Raw genomic sequence first — 20,041 nt, forward strand, 5'->3', positions numbered from 1 at the left:
TAGACCAAACAGGGGTGCCTAGGTGGCTCAGTTGGTTGAGTGTCTGACTCTTGATTTCAGCCCAGGTCATATATCACAGTTTGTGGGATCAAGCTCCACATAAGACTCTACGCTGACAGCATGGAGCCTGCTTGGGCTTCTCTCTCTCCCTCTCTTTCTCTGTCCTTCTCCCACTCACATACACTCTCTTTCTCTCAAAATAAATAAATAAACTTAAAAAAAACAAAAACCCCACAATAGACTTAACAAAAAATAATTCTACAGTTGAAATTTAGATAATAAAAATAGGCATAGACTCCACATCAAGATGGCGACATAGGAGGCTCCTAAATTTCCCTCCTCCCATGGATGCTTTGACTATGCAGCTACACACAGAACAATTCCTTCTGAGAGAAATCCAGAAACTAGTTGAGTGACTTCTACACATTGGAAAACTGAGAAAATACCCATTTAAAAGACAGTAAAGGCTGAGACAACTCTCACCACAAACCTTACCCTCTGCGCAGCACCATACAATTGGAGAGAATCCCCAACTCCCAACTTCTCTTTGAGGAGTGAAGGGTTGGGACCACACAGCTAGTGCCTCAGATTTTATGGCTGCTATCCAAGGGGCAGGCCCCCAAGTCACTTAGCTTTGAAAGCCAGTGGGGCTTGCATTGATAAGTCCCACAGAAATACAGGAAGCAAAAAAGCAGTTGTTAACACACATGTGAGCACTTACTACATCTATCCCTCCAGGGCTCAGAGCCAAAGGGGCAGGCAAAAAACAAACAAACAAACAAACAAACAAAGAAAAAACAAAAAACAAACCCTCTTCCCAGTCTTTTCCTGAGCAGAGTTTGCATACTTTACAAGCTACTACCTGAGGGCACAGCTTCTAACTAGCATGAATGTGGGTGCTGATTGTGATCCTCCCAGTAGACTGAAAGAGCTATTGGAAGATTGCTCAGGTCATGATGTCATGGTTTGTAAGTTCAAGCCCCCCACATCAGGCTCACTGCTGTCAGCACTGAAGTTATCAAGGCAGAGCCCTCTTTGGAGGCTCTGACCCCTCTCTCTCTGCCCCCCTCCTGCTTGTGCTGTCTCTCTCAAAAATAAATAAACATTAAAAAAAAAAAAGAATGAACTATAGAAAGGTAAATTAAGAAAAAAAATCCCATTTACAATCACTCAAAAAAATTAAAATACCCAGAGTGAATTTAACCAAAGAGGTGACTATCCATCCATATACTGAGGACGTTGGTGGAAAAATTAAAGAGATGAACAAATGGAAAGATACTCTGTGTTCATGAACTGGAAGAATTAATATTAATAATAAAATGTCCAGCTAGTTAAATCCTTAGCAAAATTCCAATAATATTTTTCTAAGAAATAGAAAAAAATCTTAAAATTTATATGGAACTACAAAAGACCCCAAATAGCCAAAAAAAAAAAAAAAAGAAAAGGAAAAAATCTTGAGGAAGAACAAGGGTAAAGACATCACATTTCTTGATTGCAAACTATGTTACAAAGCTGTAGTAATCAAAAGTATGATATTCGCATAAAAAGTGACACATAATTAATGGAACAGAATAAAGAGCTTAGAAGTAAACCCATGTGTATATGGCCAATTAATTTTTGACAAAGGAGCCAAGAATATACAATGATGAAAAGATAGTTTCTTCAATAAGCTGTATTGGGAAAATCACAAAAGACTTGACGAAACTGGACAACTTACACAGCACACAAAAATCAACTTAAAATAGATTAAAGACTTAAATAAAAATCTGAAACCGTAATAGTCTTAGAAGAAATTATAGGAGGCAAGCTCTCTGACATTGGTCTTGGCAATGGTTTTTTTGGATTTGACACCAAAAGCAAAGGCAACAAAAGCAAAAATAAACAAGTGAGATTACATCAAATTTAAAAGCTCTGCACAGCAATGGAAACCATCAACAAAATGAAAAGGCCACCTATAGAATGAGATAAAATATTTGCAAACTACATATTCAGTAAAGGGTTAATATTCAAAACATATAAGGAACTCATACAACTCAATAGCAAAAAAGCCCAAATAACCCAATTTAAAAATAGACAAAGGACCTGAACTGACATTTTCCAAAGACATACAAATGGCCGACAGGTATATGCAAATGTGCTCAACATCACTAGTCATCAAGAAAGTGCAAATCAAAACCACAATAAGGTATCACCTCACATCTCTTAGGACGTCTATTATCAAAAAGACAAGAGATGACAAAAGCTGGTGAGGATATGAAGCAAAAGGGAACTTTTGATGGGAATATAACTGGTGTAGCCACTATAGAAAACAGTATGTAGATTCCTCAAACATTTTAAAATACAACTACAATACCATCCCACGTCTTCATATATGTCCAAAGGAAATGAAATCATTCTCTCAAAGAGATATCTGTTCCATGTTCTTAGCAGCATTATTCACAATAGCCAAGGTATGGGAGCAACCTAAGTTTCTGTCAAAGATGGATAAGATGTATGAATAAAGAAAATGTTTCTCTCTCTTTCTCTGTCTCTCTCTTTCTCACACACACACACACACACACACACACATACACACACACACACAGATACACACTTGAGTATTATTCAGCCATGAGAAAGAATACCCTGACAGGTGCAATAACATGTATAAACCTGTAGCGTATTACGCTAAGAGAAATAAGACAGACAGAGAAAGATAAATACTGCATGCTATCACTTCTATGTGGAATCTAAATTAAACAAAAAAAGAGTCAAACTCACAGAATCAGGGTAGAATGGTGGTTGTCGGGCTGGGCCTGGGAGTAATAGGTAAAGTTGGTAAAAGAATATAAACTTTTAGTTATGAGATGAAAAAGGTCTGAGGATCTAATGTATAACATGGTGACTATAGTTCATAACACTGTATTATAAAATTGAAATTTTCTAAGAGAGCAGAACTTAAGTGCTTTCATCCTGCCTTGTCCAAAAATGTAAAGATGTGAGGTAATGGATGTGTTGATTAACTCAATGATAGGAATCCTCTCACAATGTATACATATAACAAATTATCATGCTGTACATTTTAAATATGTTACAAATTATTTGTCAAATATACTTCGATTAAAAAAGAAATTTCAGGTGGCATCTGACTCTAGCTAAGTTAACTTCCTTTGCTAGAATAAATCAACACTCATCATAGGAAACTACTAAGAATGTAGAGGCTCTACAATATACCACTTACAATATCCAGGATACAGAAAACAATTAACACATATATAAAGTAACAGGAAAGTTTGAACCAGAGTAAAGAGAAAAAGCAGTCAGTAGAAATTGACTCTGGCTCAATATGGCTCAGATGTAAGAATTAGTGGCCTTTTGAACAGTTATTACAGATATATTCAAGGACTTAAAAATATATGGTAAGGGGTGTCTGGGTGGCTCAGTCAGTTGAGCGTCCGACTTCAGCTCAGATCTTGATCTCACAGTTTGTGAGTTTGAGACCCGCACCAGGCTCTCTGCTGTCATTGCAGAGCCTGCTTTGGATCCTCTGTCCCCCTCTTTATCTGCCTCTCCAGTGCTTACTCTCCCTCTTTCTCTCTCAAAAATAAAATAAACATAAAACAAGAAAAAAATATGGTAAAACAGGCATAAAAATATTAATTGGATTAAATGAGATAATACAAATAATGTACTTAGTATATTACCAGCTAAATAATAGACACTAGGTAAATGATAGCTTTATTATATTATTGGTAGTAATAGTAGTAATGACAAGAATACCATACCTACCACTGACCTGACAACTGTCTTGGGAAGAAAGGAAGCTTTCATGTACCAAGTGATTAAGTCACTTAGAAAATGATTTAGGGAATTATATTAATTGGCTGGTGATGACATTCCTATTATTTATTTTAACATACATTTTATTTCTATAATGTTACATACAGCATCAAAGTAGATGCTTGACATTTTGGAATTCTTAAAAGAAGAAAACTAGAAACTATTAGAGAAAACTGGAATCTTTCCAGAAAATAATGAATTATAAAGCAAAGTTACCTGCAGAGAGCATGGTGAGCAGATAATGTAATTACCAGTTGGAAGTGCTACTCATGGCAGGGGACTGAGAGAATCTCAGGGAGCGCTAAAGGGACAAGCAGTAGAAAACAGTAGAGGTTTCTGGTAAAGAATTGGGAAGAGCGATTGGAACAGGGAAAAAGGAATTTCATAAATGTCTTCTTCATCACACTTACTTCTTTGCTGTTCTTGCATATTGCACTTGCATGCAATATGAAACAAATTTGTACTTTGTCTTTTAGGACCAAAAAAGAAGTCTACTCATTCTACTACACATATGCTACATAGCGAAATAGTTAAAAACTGTAACTGGGGAAAATTTTCTAAACAATTGAGAAAGCATGGTTATAGTATATATACAGATAAATTGTACTGGATAATTATCTGGACAATGAAAAGTAAAAGCAATTTCTATTGAGATAGAAATTGTTATCTGGAAGTTAGAATAAATGCATGTATGTGATCATTATGCCAGTGATATGATTACTCAATAATTTCACAAAAGTCTCCACCAATCTCTGCCTGCATCAACAGAAGCTATAAGCAAGATGGCTTTATTATAGTATTTAGGAGTAGCCTGTATGAAAAAGAGATATTAACAAGGCATTTAGATAGCTAAAGGGTGATTTAAAATTATAACAGTTTTTAAAAAATCAGTTTACTGATTTCATAATTACGAATAAAGAGGTGATGTAATTAATGTCCTCAAACAGCTTTTATAGGAATACATTTAACAGGGGAGACATGCTTACTGTAATCTCATTTGTTTAGATCATTTAAATAATGCAACATTTTGGACAATGTAATAAGTTGACAAAGTGATATCAACACACACGTATATACACATATACATACATATATTAATGTGAGTATATATATTTTAAACACGGTAACTAAACACAATGCACTTAATGACACAATTATCTTGACTGTCCTGAAATTTCTCTGGATGACATAGGAGATTTTTCAAAATCTTTCAGAACCTATGGATCATCCTAATGAACATTAATTATTTCTGAAATGTTCCAAGATGTATGCATAGGAGATTGAATTAGCTTTCTACTACTGTCCAGTGAGTTTCTTTTTTGAATCATCACAGACATCAGCTTTTTGTCACTTAGCTTCTTTTAGTAACAAGAAGAAAATCTCTTATTTGAATTTTCTAATTGTTAGATTTTGGGTAAGTGATAGAAAGATCAATTACTATTATATGGAATTTCTTTTAACATAGAGAAGTTCTGATGGCACTTAAGAATTACTTTAAAAAGGAGAGTTCAGGTATCAGTATAAAGTGATGTAGAATAGGGGCACCTGGGTGGCTCAGTTGGTTAAGCGTCTGACTTTGACTCAAGTCATGATCTCATGGTGTGTGAGTTTAAGCCCTGCATTGGGCTCTGTGCTGACAGCTCCTAACCTGGACCCTGCTTCAGATTCTGGGTCTCCTTTTCTCTCTGTCCCTCCCCCACTTGTGCTCTGTCTCTCTCTGTTTCTCAGAAATATATAAATGTAAAAAAAAAAAATTAAGTGATGTGGGATAAAGCAATGTTTCCACAGCAGTGGAAAAAATACCATTAGTATCAGGGTTATACTGGTGAAGTTTTCTCTATCTCCATTTCCAATAAGGTAGCAAGGATATAATACCAAGACTTAGCTACCAGCATATCACTGGTTTTCCAAAATCAGATAATGATTATAGAGGTAATCTGATTGTTTCTGAGACAACCTCCTGCCTCTGATTCCAATAAGAACCGTAAGACTCCCTTGTGATACAAACTATTCCAAATGATTCTGAGAAGTTTTCACGTAGAAATAGCACATGAACTGGAAACAAGTTCTTAATAATAATTCAGCTTGGTTTTCTATAAAATTCTGACTTTAAACGTATAAGATAGTAAGCCATAATGTAAAGTCCATTATCTCTAAATTAAGAGCCTCAAATTTTAGTCATGACTCCACCTCTCTGATGCTGGGTAATTTTCCAAACTCAATTATTTCATTTGCAAAATGGGGGTAATAAAGAGACTTTTCAGAGAGCATATAAACTTTTTGCAAAGATCAAATAAAGTAGCATGGGAAAAGTTTCTGCGGAGTGTTGTAGAAGTGTTATTTTATTATTACTTTCTTATAAATAGATTATAAATACTTTCTTATAAATAGATTCTATACTTTCTTATAAATAGATTAATACTTTGCTAATCCCTTTCAAGCATCACAATGAGAGTTTATTGACTTCTAAGAATCTCTTAATAAGGAAGGTGGTTAAAAACATAGGCTATGAAATCAGGTTATCTGGGTTTGTAACCTTGCTTCACTATTACTATCTATATGACCTTAGATAAATTATCCCCCAAAGCCTCAGTATCCTCAACCATAAATAGCAGTAGTAATAACGATAACGATAATAATAATAATCGTAATAATGCTAAACCTAATAGGGTTATTCTGAGAATTAAGTGAGCTAATATGTATAAAGTACTTAGAATCATGCCTACATCACAGAGATCCCTTAAGAATGGTTGCTATCATTTATATGCCATAGCTTCATTAAGGAGCATCTTGGTGTTACAGTCAAGTGTAATCTTTTATACAACTTAATAAAAATCTAGGTTATATGGGTTGGGAATCATTTCTCAAGATTCAGTTTGTATATTAACATTTTGGATTTAGGGGAGATACTTTTTTAAAAAAATTATTTATTTATTTTTGAGTGGGGTGGGGAAGAGCAGAGAGAGGGAGACAGAGAATCCTAAGCAGGCTCCACATTGTCAGCGCAGAACCCAATGAAGGGCTCGATCTCACGAACCTGAGATCATGACCTGAGCCGAAATCAAGAGTCTGACGCTTAACTGACTGAGCCACCCAGGCGCCCCAAGGGAGATACTTCTTTTAAAGAAAGTAAAACAATTTGTCAAAAGCCAATTCAATGAATAAACGATTCTTCCTTTTTTCAAGAGCATATTATTATTTTTTATATACGTACATACAGTTCTCACTAGTGTATTCTTATTATATTCAAAGAATATCTATAAATAGTATGAATTTTTTGTATGGATATATTTTTGGAAATAACTTGTAAGTATATTCACTGATACAGCACATTTGTATATGCCATAAAGCTTCAAAAATAACTAGTATACTTCATACACCATTAAGATGTTTCCATTTGGCTTTGATATTATGTAAAGGCTAATGTGATAAAGTTTAATTAGAGTAAAACAAAACATCATCTAAGTAATTATTTGTACAAGTAAGATCCTGAAAGATAGGGGAGAAGTCTTTTTCTCCTTTGTTTCTTCTGTCTAACACAGAAGTTGGCACTGAGGACATTCACTAAATATTAATGGATGGGAAGATGGAAGGAAGAAAGAGTGGAAGGGAGGAAGGGGAAGGGTTTGGGAAAGGGAAGAGAGGGATGGGGAAAGGAAAAGAGGAAGGAAGGAAGGTAGGGAGATAATGGGAAAAGGCAAAAGGAAGGGGAAAAAAGGACAATACAGGTGCTAACTTGACAGTAATAATTTTTTTTAATACTAGAGATTCTTAGCTGATCAGAAAACAATACTCAAAAGGCATGCAGCTCTAGCCCAGACATTGCCAATCACTAGTCATTAGTGCTTGGGTAAGGCACTCTATGCATATGTTTCTTCATCTAACATGAGGATACCATCTACACTCACAGCACAGTCATAAGATCAAATGGGATAACACTGTGGTTCAGAGTACCTTGTGAATTTTTCTACAAAGAAATTATAGGATATAATTCTGAGGTAATTATTAAAACACATCAATAATATTTTTTGCTGCTAAAATATTCAATTTCAGGTTGCAATGAAGTAAATATTTAGATCATAAGATCCAATAGTTGTAAGGTTATCTAAGCTGATCAGAGTGCATCTAGAACACACTTTTTCAAAGGGACTCTGACAAATACTATTATACCCAGGATTAAGAGAAGTTATCAAAATTATATTATTGTGGAAGAATTAAAAATACTAAGCTTGCTTAGCTTAAAGTAAATTAAGACAAGTTATGAAAATAATATTAAAATGTTGAATATGACTGCATAAAAGAAATATATTTGCTGCTGTAGAAGCAGAAGGAAAACAAATTAATGAAAAATCCAAGGAAGTAGATTTTAATCACTTAATAACTTCCCGATAAGAGCCATCTGTGGTAGGCAGAATAAAGGCCCCCAAACATGTCCACGTCCTAATTCCCAGAACCTGTAAATGTTACCTTATATGGCAAGTGGGACTTTGCACATATGATTAAGATTAAAAACCTCTAGATTGGAAGATTGTCCTGAATAATCCAAATAGGTTCAAACTAATTACATGAATCCTTGAGAGAAGAGAACTTTCCTAGCTGTGAAGAGAGGAAGATGTGACTAGTAAAAATGGTCAGAGATAGAAAGTTACTGGCTTTGAAGATGAAGGAAGGCAGCCATGAGCCAAGGAATGTGGGCAGCCTGTACAAGTTGGAAAAGGCAAGGAAATGGATTGTCCCCTAGAGCCTCCAGAAGGGAACACAGCCCTAACGACACTGATTTTAGTTCAGTGAGATTCATTTTAGACTTCTAACCTACAGAACCATCAGATTATTTAAACCACAAAATATAGCAATTTGGTATGGCAGCAATAGGAAACGTATACAGTGACCAAAAAGGCCACCTGGAAGTGAAGCAATCTGTCTTCAGAGTCATCAAAAAGCTGTTGAGGCAATATGAAAAGTAATCCTATAATGAATGGATGGGAATCTACAATAAGTTAACCCTATGAATTCTTTGAATAAGTTAACCAGACACCAATCTGGATATCCCAACTCTCAACACCCCAACTCTCAACAACTCTCAACAACTCTCAACTGATTCTACAATTGTAATAAGTAACAGTCACTAAATTGAAGGCAGTGGAATGAACAGGGATAGAATACTAGACCCATAAGACCTTGGTCTCTTTCAGATTTCCAAGTCACTTCGTCTTCAGGTGGTTCAGCTATTAACTGATCCTAAAATTCAAGAAGTCATTTCCAGTTGTAGGTCCATCCACTATGGAAGGGATTTACAAGTACATAAGTTACTGCTAGATCTTGCTATGGTTTTTGTGGTGTAGTTTTTCTGGAGAATTTTGGTGACAGGTACTCTTAGGGAGATTCACCTGAAGTGAATTTCCAGTATGTCCAAATTCTACTCCTATCCCCAGCAATAGATCCACATTTCGTGAGAGACTTCAAAACCAACCTACTTTTTGAAGAGCTTATAGATTTTAGATGGAATGAAAATTATAAAGAAGTCTGGAAACCAGAATTACAGATGGTTAATAATTGCACAGAAGGAGAAGGCAGGGGAAGGATGCATTTACATACTCTGCTGGTGTCTAATATACTACTTAAAAGTTCAGTTATTTTGGCTACCTCCTGCTAGAGGAACCAAACTAGGGCAAAATTCATAATCAATATAATCATCAAAATCTGTTTGTGGATCCATAGGTAGAACAAGATTTTTTACCCAGTATATACAGGAGGGTCATCCATGTAGCTTTTTTTTAAGACCCAGGCTCTAGACTCTGCCCTTATAAATTATGATTCAGTAGGTCAAGGGTGGTACCAAAATTTCTATAGCTTTAGAAAGCTTCTCAGTCAAAGCTTATGCACAGTCTGAGCTGCACACCACTGTAATGGAGTACTATGCTTACTTCCCCCTATATCCACCAAGAGTGCATTTTCTAGCCTTTCTTTCTTTGTCATCCAACATAAATGAGAAGGCATATGATCCTGTCCAGTTGATCCAACACTATACAGACTTTTCCATTAATGATACTCATGGTTAAGAAACTCACATAAGCAACAATTTAGGGCACCTAAGTCACTTGGACACCAATCTGGATACTCCAACTCTCAGCCTTATGGGTTGATCTGATTTGTACTGTGAGATTTTGTTTCCCTTATGTTCTTTATTATTTCAGAAGTTAACCCATCTTTCCTTGAGTAACCTGACTTGAATCTTTAAAGTCTCATTTGTCCAGAGGGAAACATGAAGTAGAAACAAAGATCATATTCTCACCAAAAAGACAATGTTGGTATTTTGATAGAGAGCTCGTGCCACACAGATTCTTTGCCTCTGACCCCCACTCAGGTTGATGCCCTAGAGAAGAATAACCGTAAATATCCAACCTTTCCAAAAGCAAATGATCTGACGGTGAAGAATTCTCTTTAAAATACAAACTTGTTTTTCAAAAATTTTAAAGTAATGGTAATTTATTGATTAAACTGTGATAACATTAGTAAGATAAAATCAAAATTGTCTATTAGTCAATACTTGAATCATAGTTAAGAGAATTTTTGAGTGGTAACATGAATTCTTCTTTCACTCTGATAGACAGCTCTGCTGTACAAAAGCTTTAATAACCAAACACATGGTTAGCACTAAACACTGCCAGCAATTCCAAAATTTTTACTAGTTTTGCAAATTGTATCTCTAGTTTACTTAACATATACCTCTTAAAATTTATATTGCCAATTATGTTCAACAGTCTATACAACAATATGTTTTTATAAACAAGTACCAATTATAACAACTTTTAAACTAGTATTTATTGACCACTTAGTATGTGAAGACTTGTGTAAATGCTTTTACATTCCTTATTTCTTTTATTCCTTATAGCAATTCCAATGTCTAGGCATTATTCCCTTTACTTTACACACGAGGAAACTAAGGCTCAGAGAAGTCCATGCTCTTAAACAGTATATTATGCTGCAAATAAGAACAGCCATTAAGAACACTGACTATAGGAGCGCCTGGGTGGCTTAGTCAGTTAAATTTCAGATTCCTGATTTCAGTTCAGGTCATGATCTCATGACCATGAGTGCTCTCTCTCTGTCTCAAAATAAATAAACTTAAAAAATTTAGCCAAAATTGTTTTAAAGATTGTATGCAGGCATAAATATTTTTTGGCTGCTCAGAACAGTATGACATCACCACTAAACATGTTTACACAAAGAAAAAAGGATACTTTAACAAGAATAAATAGATGTTGACAAGAATGGAAGAAGTCGGAAGCAATCTCAATTTCAACTCCAAGTATGTAAAAATACATTTGATCAAAGGCAGGAACTGCTTTATTTTCCTTGAGAACTCTCTAGTAGCTAGCACAATGTTAAGTATATGGTGGTTACCCAACAGATACTGAAGACTGGCATTAAAGCTCCTGTGCTCCTATTTCCGGAACCTGCCACTAGGACAATGCACAGCCCCTAAGCTCTCAGATTTCATTATGCTCCATTAAAGGTTAAAGACAACCAGAAGACTTTTTTAGATGTTTGTTTTATTTAATTAAACTATACATAGCTCACCCTCTCTCCAATTTCAGTTTGGTCTCCAAAAGGTAGTAAGTCAATATCTGGCTGAAGAGAACAGGCATCCGTAACTGCTTTGTACCTTTGGGAGAAATTGTTTTCAATTTTTAGATCACTATTAATATACTACCCATAAAGTAAGTCCCAAGTTCAATATCTTGGAAGCCAAAATACAACATTTGTTGAACAACTTGGTATATATTCGCCTCTACATTGGGTTTGTGGAAACCAAGATAAATAGATTTTGGTTTCCACTCTTATAAAACTAGTAAATGGAGAAGGCTGATAAAGAAACATATAATAAAATGGATCTTATTAGGTGCTACAGCTGATGTAGGTGGAAAATGCTTCTAACATACATAGAAAGAAATGGTTGACCACTCTAAGAAGTCTTTGCAAAGGAGGCAACATGTAAGCTGTATCTGGAAGATGGGTTGTAACTTGTTAGGAAGAAAATGATGGAAAGGAGGGAGACTTCAGGAGCTGCATGAAGGTGAAAAGGCCATGGTGCATCTCAGGGACAACAAGAGGCTCACAAGAGCTAAAACACAGGTTGTGGGTGGGTGTCTGTGCATATTATCATGCATGCTGAAGGGAAAAGAAATGGAAGGTGTTGAGGATTGATGATACTCAAACAGATTTAACGCCTGGACTGGAAATGATAAATTGCAAGTATAGGAGACGGGAGCACTAGGGAAAATATCAATAATTTCATTTTCTCAATCACCTAGTCTTAAAATATTAAAAAGTCATTATTGATTCTTCCCTCTTCTTCTCCCTGCTCTTATTTTTCCATTCTTATTCAAGAATTGTTTTTTTGTCAGCCGTCTCTTCTTTTCTATTTCTGCAGTCACCCCCAAGGGCAGGCAATGAACACTGCATGCCTGGATAATTATTCCAACAAATGTCTAAATGTCTCCTTGCTCCTAGCGCAGATTCATCCCTATGTATCTATCATTACACTTTTAGATTAATCATCACAATTACTTCATTATTCCCCTTTCTAAAACTTGCTGTGCCTCCCCAGAATGCATAGAATTATATCAAATTGGCTTTTAAGGCATCCGCTACCTCATCTCAGCTTTCGTTTAAATCCATTTTGCCACCGTGAATATACATAAATCCTTTTCTGTCTGGTTTGTTCCCAGGGTCCCAAATGATCCCATGTAACTTAAGTTCTTCCTCCCACACTATCTGATTTCCTCTTCCCTCCCTTCCCTGTGCCTCCCCCTTGAACTAATTCTCCTTAACTTTCAAGGTTTGGCTTAGGGTTTTAAGACCTAGCCTTCTGAGGCTGGCTTAAGGGTCATGCCTTTGTACACTCTGGTGGTATTTAAAGACGGTTGAGAGATGGTGTATTCTGGCTGCTGTTTGTAACTAGAACCTCTCAGATCCCACATTCTTCCTTTTCTTTCCACAGGTAACTTTCTTTCTTCCTTGGATTTTTCCTTCTATTTATCAATAACCTCAGCACCCTCGCAACCACCAGCCCCTCCACCCCTCCACACTCCACCCTCCATGATTCCATTTCAGCAGCTTAGTTTTGGTGTACAATAAGTATACAGGATGGGCTGAAACATCCAGTCAGACTTCTATTTAAAAAGTTGACTCAAAAGACCTGGTGATGAAGATGGAAGCAGGGCATGCAGGGAAAAAAGGAAGGCATGGCTCTGCAGGTTCCAGAAACCATGGACCAAACATAAGCATTAGAAATAGTTGCTCATTTTAGTTCTAAATTTTACATTCAAAATTACCTCTGTTTGTTGAAAGGACTTCCAAAAGTAATATTTTCTTCTACTGTAGCATTTAATAGCCAAGGTTTTTGAGCTGCGTAAGCCACAGAATACCTGTTCCTACTGGAAAATGGAAAACATAAACAAAACACCGAAGGTATAAAAAGATGTTGTGCTGTATGTGTATTTTAGTAAAACTAAGAAGAACAAAAGTTGATGAAATATCTTAAATACAGAAATGGAAAGCTTCTAAGAAAGAATATTTTAATAACCACCAAACTTACTATTTATGGTTAAGTATTTCACCTAAATTAGAAAGATTAGAATTTAATCAAAATGTTCCTCAATGTGCAAAATTTGATTTTGCTATGCTAAAGAAGTGTTTAGAGGTATAAACTATAGGTTGAAAATTTATTTTGTAAAATAACTACAATTTTTAAAATAATTAAAAGGTCAATAGCAATACACTCTCTCCAATAGCCACTGATATTTTACTTTATATTAAAAGCACCTTACATAACTCTGAATTTTATATGCAGACCTTAGAAAAAGACATTAATTGGTACTGTGTCTGTGGCTTATTCATGTTAACAATGTTTTAAGGTAGTAGATAATATATAATTATTTCAAAGCAATAATACATTGAGGAATCCATTTCAATGTTGAAATAACTACACATTTAAAAGCTACATATTTCAAAACATATTGAAATAGCTTATTTCCTAAAAATTATAGCTTCTTCCTCCTCCCCGTTTTTTTTTTTGGTTTACACATTCTACCAGATGTCTATACATCAGACTTTAATTTGCAATCACCAGGAAAATACATGTGAGTTGAAGATAAAGAAGATGATGGAATTGGGGTAGGAAAGGGGTCAGTTTAAAAGTCACACTTCCACAGTTAGTTCATTCTGTAAGTACTAATTAAGGAATCACGGTTAAAAGATAGTAAGGTTAAGAAAAAGAGTAATTAGAAATATTCAATGATCATCCTGAAACATGTCTTAGGAGTTTAAAAGATATGATGATATAGAGTATGCTAGTAGTCTCTGAGATAATTGTATGTGCAGTAGAACAGTGGTTCCCAACTTCTGACATGTCTTCTTCTTCTCCCCCTGGTCTTTCCATCTCTAGCTTATGGACAGATCCCATCACTGTTTAACTCATAAACAATATACATATTCTTGTACTTTTATTTTATGAAATCCCAAATACAATTTACTAAGAACAGTTTGAGTTTCGGCCAAAGTTGAGACATTTATGACTCATGGAGAGGAAAACTGTTGACACAATGGGACATTTTGTTCGGCAAATTAATTTTTTTTAGCAGTCTGTAAATGTTGGGAACCACTGCTATTGGAAATATGTTGGTACACTTTAATAAATAAATTGGTACATCATCAGAATGAATAAAATGACTAGGAGTAAGAGTCTGAGTATTAGGTAAAGTCTGAGGAGGAAAGTTATTCTTATTAAATGCAGATTAAAATAGAAATAATACCTTCTGGTTGCTTCAAAAGAAGGTTCAGATTCATTTACACTGCAAGTATGGCAAACAATGTTCATTAATTATGAAATATAAATATAAGAATGATTGTGTGCATATATCAGATAAAAATAAAATAAACATTGGAAATATTAATAGCTATGTTTCCCAAATGGTTTTTGATATTAATTTCAAAGACAAACCAGACAAATAATAATTTTCTTTTATGTCTTCATCAGTGAGGAAATAATTGCTTAGTAAGCTTCCAAAAGATAGATAGCACTGTTCTGTTTCATTACAACATCTGGGTTCATACAGTGACCTGGGTTCTACACCACCTCTGTTCTATCTAGCTGTATAAATTTAGGTAATCTTCCTACAATAGTTTCCTAGTCTGTATAAGGATTTGGTATCTCCAAAGTCTCCCTACTTTTAAAATTGAAATCTAATCTGTTTAGATTCCTAATTAGCCATCCTATGGCATGAAAAAAAGAACTACTTTTGGGGCTCTAAACTTGAAAGGTTTAGACACAGCTTGGTCCTTAAGGAATCCTAAGAAAGACAGACATGTACAATAGGTCAAACCACAACATTTGGGTATGGTTATTGTTTGATATGATTTATGTACAAAGAGATGTTTTCCTAATAACATTTAGTTATATCTCTATTATGGGGGAAAAACACCTATTCATTTTATTGTTCTAAATTTGAATAATGTAGTTGAATTCAAGACCTGAATTCAAAAACTACACACAAAATTAAAGTCCAGTGGAACTCTAAAAGTAGATCTCATTTGGCTCTGGAAAGCACCATATGCTTTTATGGAGAAAATATACCTAAGTATGTTGTCTAGTAATACTTAGCTTAGAGCTACTAATGATAAGATTTTCACGCTTGCACACTGCTAATGACATCCTGGTAAGGTTAACTAAGGTAGGAAAAAACAATTTCAGACTAAAAATCTCCTCTCAATAATGATTATTCTCTGACCCAAGTTGCTCACATACCAAAAATAATGAAATCTACATTTTCCCAAGTGATATTTGCTTATATTATGCTTTAGTATCAGGAAATTTGGATTTTCAAAACCACACTGAGATACCACCTCACACTGGTCAGAATGGCTAAAATGAACAAATCAGGAGACTATAGATGCTGGCGAGGATGTGGAGAAATGGGAATCCTCCTGCACTGTTGGTGGGAATGCAAACTGGTGTAGCCGCTCTGAAAAACAGTGTGGAGTTTCCTTAAAAAATTAAAACTAGAACTACCCTATGACCTAGCAGTGGTACTGCTAGGAATTTACCCAAGGGATACAGGAGTGCTGATGCATAGGGGCACATGTACCCCAATGTTTATAGCAGCACTTTTAACAATAGCCAAATTATGGAAAGAGCCTAAATGTCCATCAACTGACAAATGGATAATGAAGACATGGATTATATATACAATGGAATACTACTTGGCAATGAGAAAGAATGAAATCTGGCCATTTGCAGCAATGTGGATGGAATTGGAGGGTATTAGGCTAAGTGAAATAAGTCAGGCAGAGAAAGACAGATACACTATGTTTTCACTCATATGTGGATCTTGAGAAACTTAAGAGAAGACCATGGGGGAAGGGAAGGGGCAAAAACAGTTACAGAGAGGGAGGGAGGCAAAGCATAAGAGACTCTTAAGGACTGAGAACAAACTGAGGGTTGATGCGGGATGGGGTGAGGGGAAAAGTGGGTGATGGGCTTGGAGGAGGGCACTTGTTGGGATGAGCACTGGGTGTTGTATGGAAACCAATTTGACAATAAATTATATTAAAAAAAGAAATTTGTAGTTTTTAAATGTTTATTTATTTACTTTTAGAGAGAAGGAGATAGAGAGCAAGCAGGGGAGGGGCAGGGAGAGAGGGAGAGCAGGGAATCCCAAGCAGGCTCCGTACTGCCAGTGCAGAGCCTGACACAGGGCTTGAACCTACAAACCATGAGATCATGATCTGAGCCAAAACCAAGAGATGGACGCTCAACTGACTGAGCCATCCAGGTGCCCCAAGTAATTTGGATTTTTTTTAAATGGTAAAAAGTTAATGAATGACCTCAACGGTTTTAGTTAATTTGAGGAAGACAGAAAACAGATGAAAAGAAGCAGGTGTAGAAATTAATGGATTACTCTGTAGCTTGTTTCATAATAGAAGAAAGAACGGGACCAAATAGAGAAAACTAAATTCATCAGAAGTTATCTGCTTGTCCGGAGAGTATACATAGAGGCAGAAAAAAAGGGGACAAAGTTGGAACCTGAAAGATATCACTATTTAATGAATGACTAAGGAAGAGAAACCTGAAGAAAGGACCAAGAGGAGCAGGCAAATGCTTTGAGGTAAACTCACCTGTGAGTCAAAATTAAGCAAGGAGGCATTTTGAAGCAAAACTTATGGGCAACAATGTCAAGGGACCAGGAGGTCAATTAACACAATGATCAAAAAGTACACAATGAATTTAAAAATTAGGATGCCACTGATGGACTTAATAAGAATAGTCTCAGTGGAGTGGCAGAGGTAGAAACCAGAGTGCAGTGGACTGAGACAAGAGGAGAATAAGAGGAAGGGGAAAGAACTTGTGAAGATTTTTCTCATCTACAAAAGGAAGGGGCCAGGGTGGTACCTGGGGGTGGGGGTTGAAATTAGAAAGATAGACAGAAACACGATAGAGACAGAGACAGAGATGGGAGAGTGCTGTTTTTCCACTAATAAAAGTAGAAAAGAGCCAGGGCCTGGACTAGATGTAAAGCAGATAAAGAGAAAAAGAACATGCTTTGGATATAGGGTGTATCAGTCTACTAAGGAGACCAATAACACACTAGTTACTTAAACACAGTTCAGAGGGATCAGAAGAGATGGTACATTTCAATCTACCTAGGAGAATGAGACAAGGCTCTGTCAAAGAGATAATATCTGATTTGACACTAGAAAAAAAGTGAGACTAACTATCTAAGGAAAGGAGTTACACAGGAGTGTGTGCATTTGAGAAACAACTTGCAGTTCAGGGTTACTGGAACACAGTGCTAAGGGTGGGGGGATTAGACAGGGACCAGATCATGAGAGGTCCTGATATAGTATGCAAAGGTCTTTGGAATATTTCTTGGCCAGTCAATTGCAAAAATTATAAGCAAGAGGTAAGTAATTAGATTTTCATATCAGAAAGGTACATCTCATAACAGTATGAAGAAAGGTGAGGGAATTATTACAGTGAATAGTTCACATATGCAATTCTCCTGAACTAGGACAATTAATATAGGCATAGAAGTGTTAAGGACAGACATAAGAAAAGTGACTGGTTGGACTGTGTGGGCAATGGAGAGAGAGAAGAATTCAGGTTGGATCTTTGAGCTTTGACTTGGGCATCCACAAACAGATTTCAGTGGGTGGGGACACATTCCTGCCAAGATACAGAAGTAGGTATTGGAGATAATGAGGGATATGAGCTCAGTTTAGATGTGTTCAACATGCAGTTTATATATAAAGACTTTTTGAAGGAGCTATTAGATCTTCAGAAGAAAGATGTTGGCCAGAAATGTACACTGGTGTGTTGTTAATACTTAGGGAGAAACTGAAGTCAAAGATATAAATTAAAGGCCAAGTAAAGGAAGAGGGTCCTACAGTAGACCACAGAAAGACTGAAGGAGAATCAGAATATTCTTCTTCACCTTCTATCTCCATTTGTATTACAGCTCTTTACTTTTTGACTCATTAATTTTGGTTTATCCTTAAAATATAAGTTCAAGTATCATTCATTCATGCATCTCCCTAAAAAAGGCTTGTTGACCCCATAGACTCAGCTCAGTGAAGTTACCTATTATTTGCTCTTATAAAACTCTGTCCTTCTTCCTAGCACTTATAAAAATTTGACCAAATAATTACTTATGAAATTATTTTCTTACTTCCTTGTGGCCTTCCCTGCTAAGCAGTAAGCTTCATGAGAACAGTGTGTTCAATTATTTCCTCCCCAACAACTACCACAGTGATTTGCATGTCAAAGATATACTAGTATATACTGAGATATGCTAGTCTCAGAGTAAGGAAGATATGGTAGATATTGGTCCATTTGTAGGTAGTCATCCTCCATGAACAAATAAAAAGAAGCCCTATTCTTTCATTTTTAATGAGTAATATTAGAGTCCTTAACTTCTATACACATTTTGTTTTTATTTTTTAATATATGAAATTTACTGTCAAATTGGTTTCCATACAACACCCAGTGCTCATCCCAAAAGGTGCCCTCCTCAATACCCATCACCCACCCTGCCCTCCCTCCCACCCCCCATCAACCCTCAGTTTGTTCTCAGTTTTTAACAGTCTCTAATGCTTTGGCTCTCTCCCACTCTAACCTCTTTTTTTTTTTTTTCCTTCCCCTCCCCCATGGGTTTCTGTTATGTTTCTCAGGATCCACATAAGAGTGAAACCATATGGTATCTGTCTTTCTCTGTATGGCTTATTTCACTTAGCATCACACTCTCCAGTTCCATCCATGTTGCTACAAAAGGCCATATTTCATTTTTTCTCATTGCCACGTAGTATTCCATTGTGTATATAAACCACAATTTCTTTATCCATTCATCAGTTGATGGACATTTAGGCTCTTTCCATAATTTGGCTATTGTTGAGAGTGCCGCTATAAACATTGGGGTACAGGTGCCCCTATGCATCAGTACTCCTGTATCCCTTGGATAAATTCCTAGCAGTGCTATTGCTGGGTCATAGGGTAGGTCTATTTTTAATTTTCTGAGGAACCTCCACACTGCTTTCCAGAGCGGCTGCACCAATTTGCATTCCCACCAACAGTGCAAGAGGGTTCCCGTTTCTCCACATCCTCTCCAGCATCTATAGTCTCCTGATTTCTTCAGAGTGGCCAAAATGAAGAAAATGAATAGAGTCCTTAACTTCTAGAGACCACCTCTATAATCTTCTCACACAACAGCAATATGTTTAATCTAATTCAAAGGATTTCTTTTTCTCTTACAAAATAAATACACTTATTTCTGAGTTTAAACATCAGATCTTAACGATTACATGAAAATCACTGGGTCCATGTCCAGACCCATCCTCCACCATTCACTGTGGTAGTGAATAGCACTGAAAGCAGCAAGAGAAAACAAAGAGGCCAGATGGAAAATCCCCTTGTGGAAAATAGATTTCCATTCTGTATGCAGGACTTTTGTGTATTTTCCTTCAAGAATAAAAATTAAACTTAGTAGCTAGCAGCTTTCAGGTATTATGGCTGATACCTTGTGGAATGGGAAAGAGTGACTTTTGCAAGCTTACATCAGAAATAATATTTAGAAGAATGGGAGCTAGATGTGGGCCCAAACACACTACACTGCATCTAATCCAGGAAAGCTGATTCAGTGTGTTATTATTCCTTTATGCCACGTAA

General features: G+C 36.0%; 1 protein-coding gene across 5 annotated transcripts in view; it reads right to left on the bottom strand.

Moving 5' to 3' along the window:
* Positions 1 to 20,041, bottom strand: part of ABCC9 (ATP binding cassette subfamily C member 9) — a 129,913-nt gene that overhangs the window by 46,136 nt on the left and 63,736 nt on the right. For 4 of the 5 annotated variants that reach the window (XM_042946008.1, XM_042946009.1, XM_042946007.1 and 1 more), the window contains 4 exons: positions 14,637 to 14,675; positions 13,158 to 13,259; positions 11,401 to 11,485; positions 10,112 to 10,192 (listed from right to left, as the gene is read on the bottom strand). In XM_042946008.1, the coding sequence (XP_042801942.1) occupies positions 10,112 to 10,192; positions 11,401 to 11,485; positions 13,158 to 13,259; positions 14,637 to 14,675 (307 nt within the window). The remainder of the gene's footprint in view (positions 1 to 10,111; positions 10,193 to 11,400; positions 11,486 to 13,157; positions 13,260 to 14,636; positions 14,676 to 20,041) is intronic. The other variant, XM_042946010.1, reaches the window with a different exon arrangement.

Source organism: Panthera leo, chromosome B4, assembly GCF_018350215.1.
Source record: "Panthera leo isolate Ple1 chromosome B4, P.leo_Ple1_pat1.1, whole genome shotgun sequence".
Classification (NCBI taxonomy): domain Eukaryota; kingdom Metazoa; phylum Chordata; class Mammalia; order Carnivora; family Felidae; genus Panthera; species Panthera leo.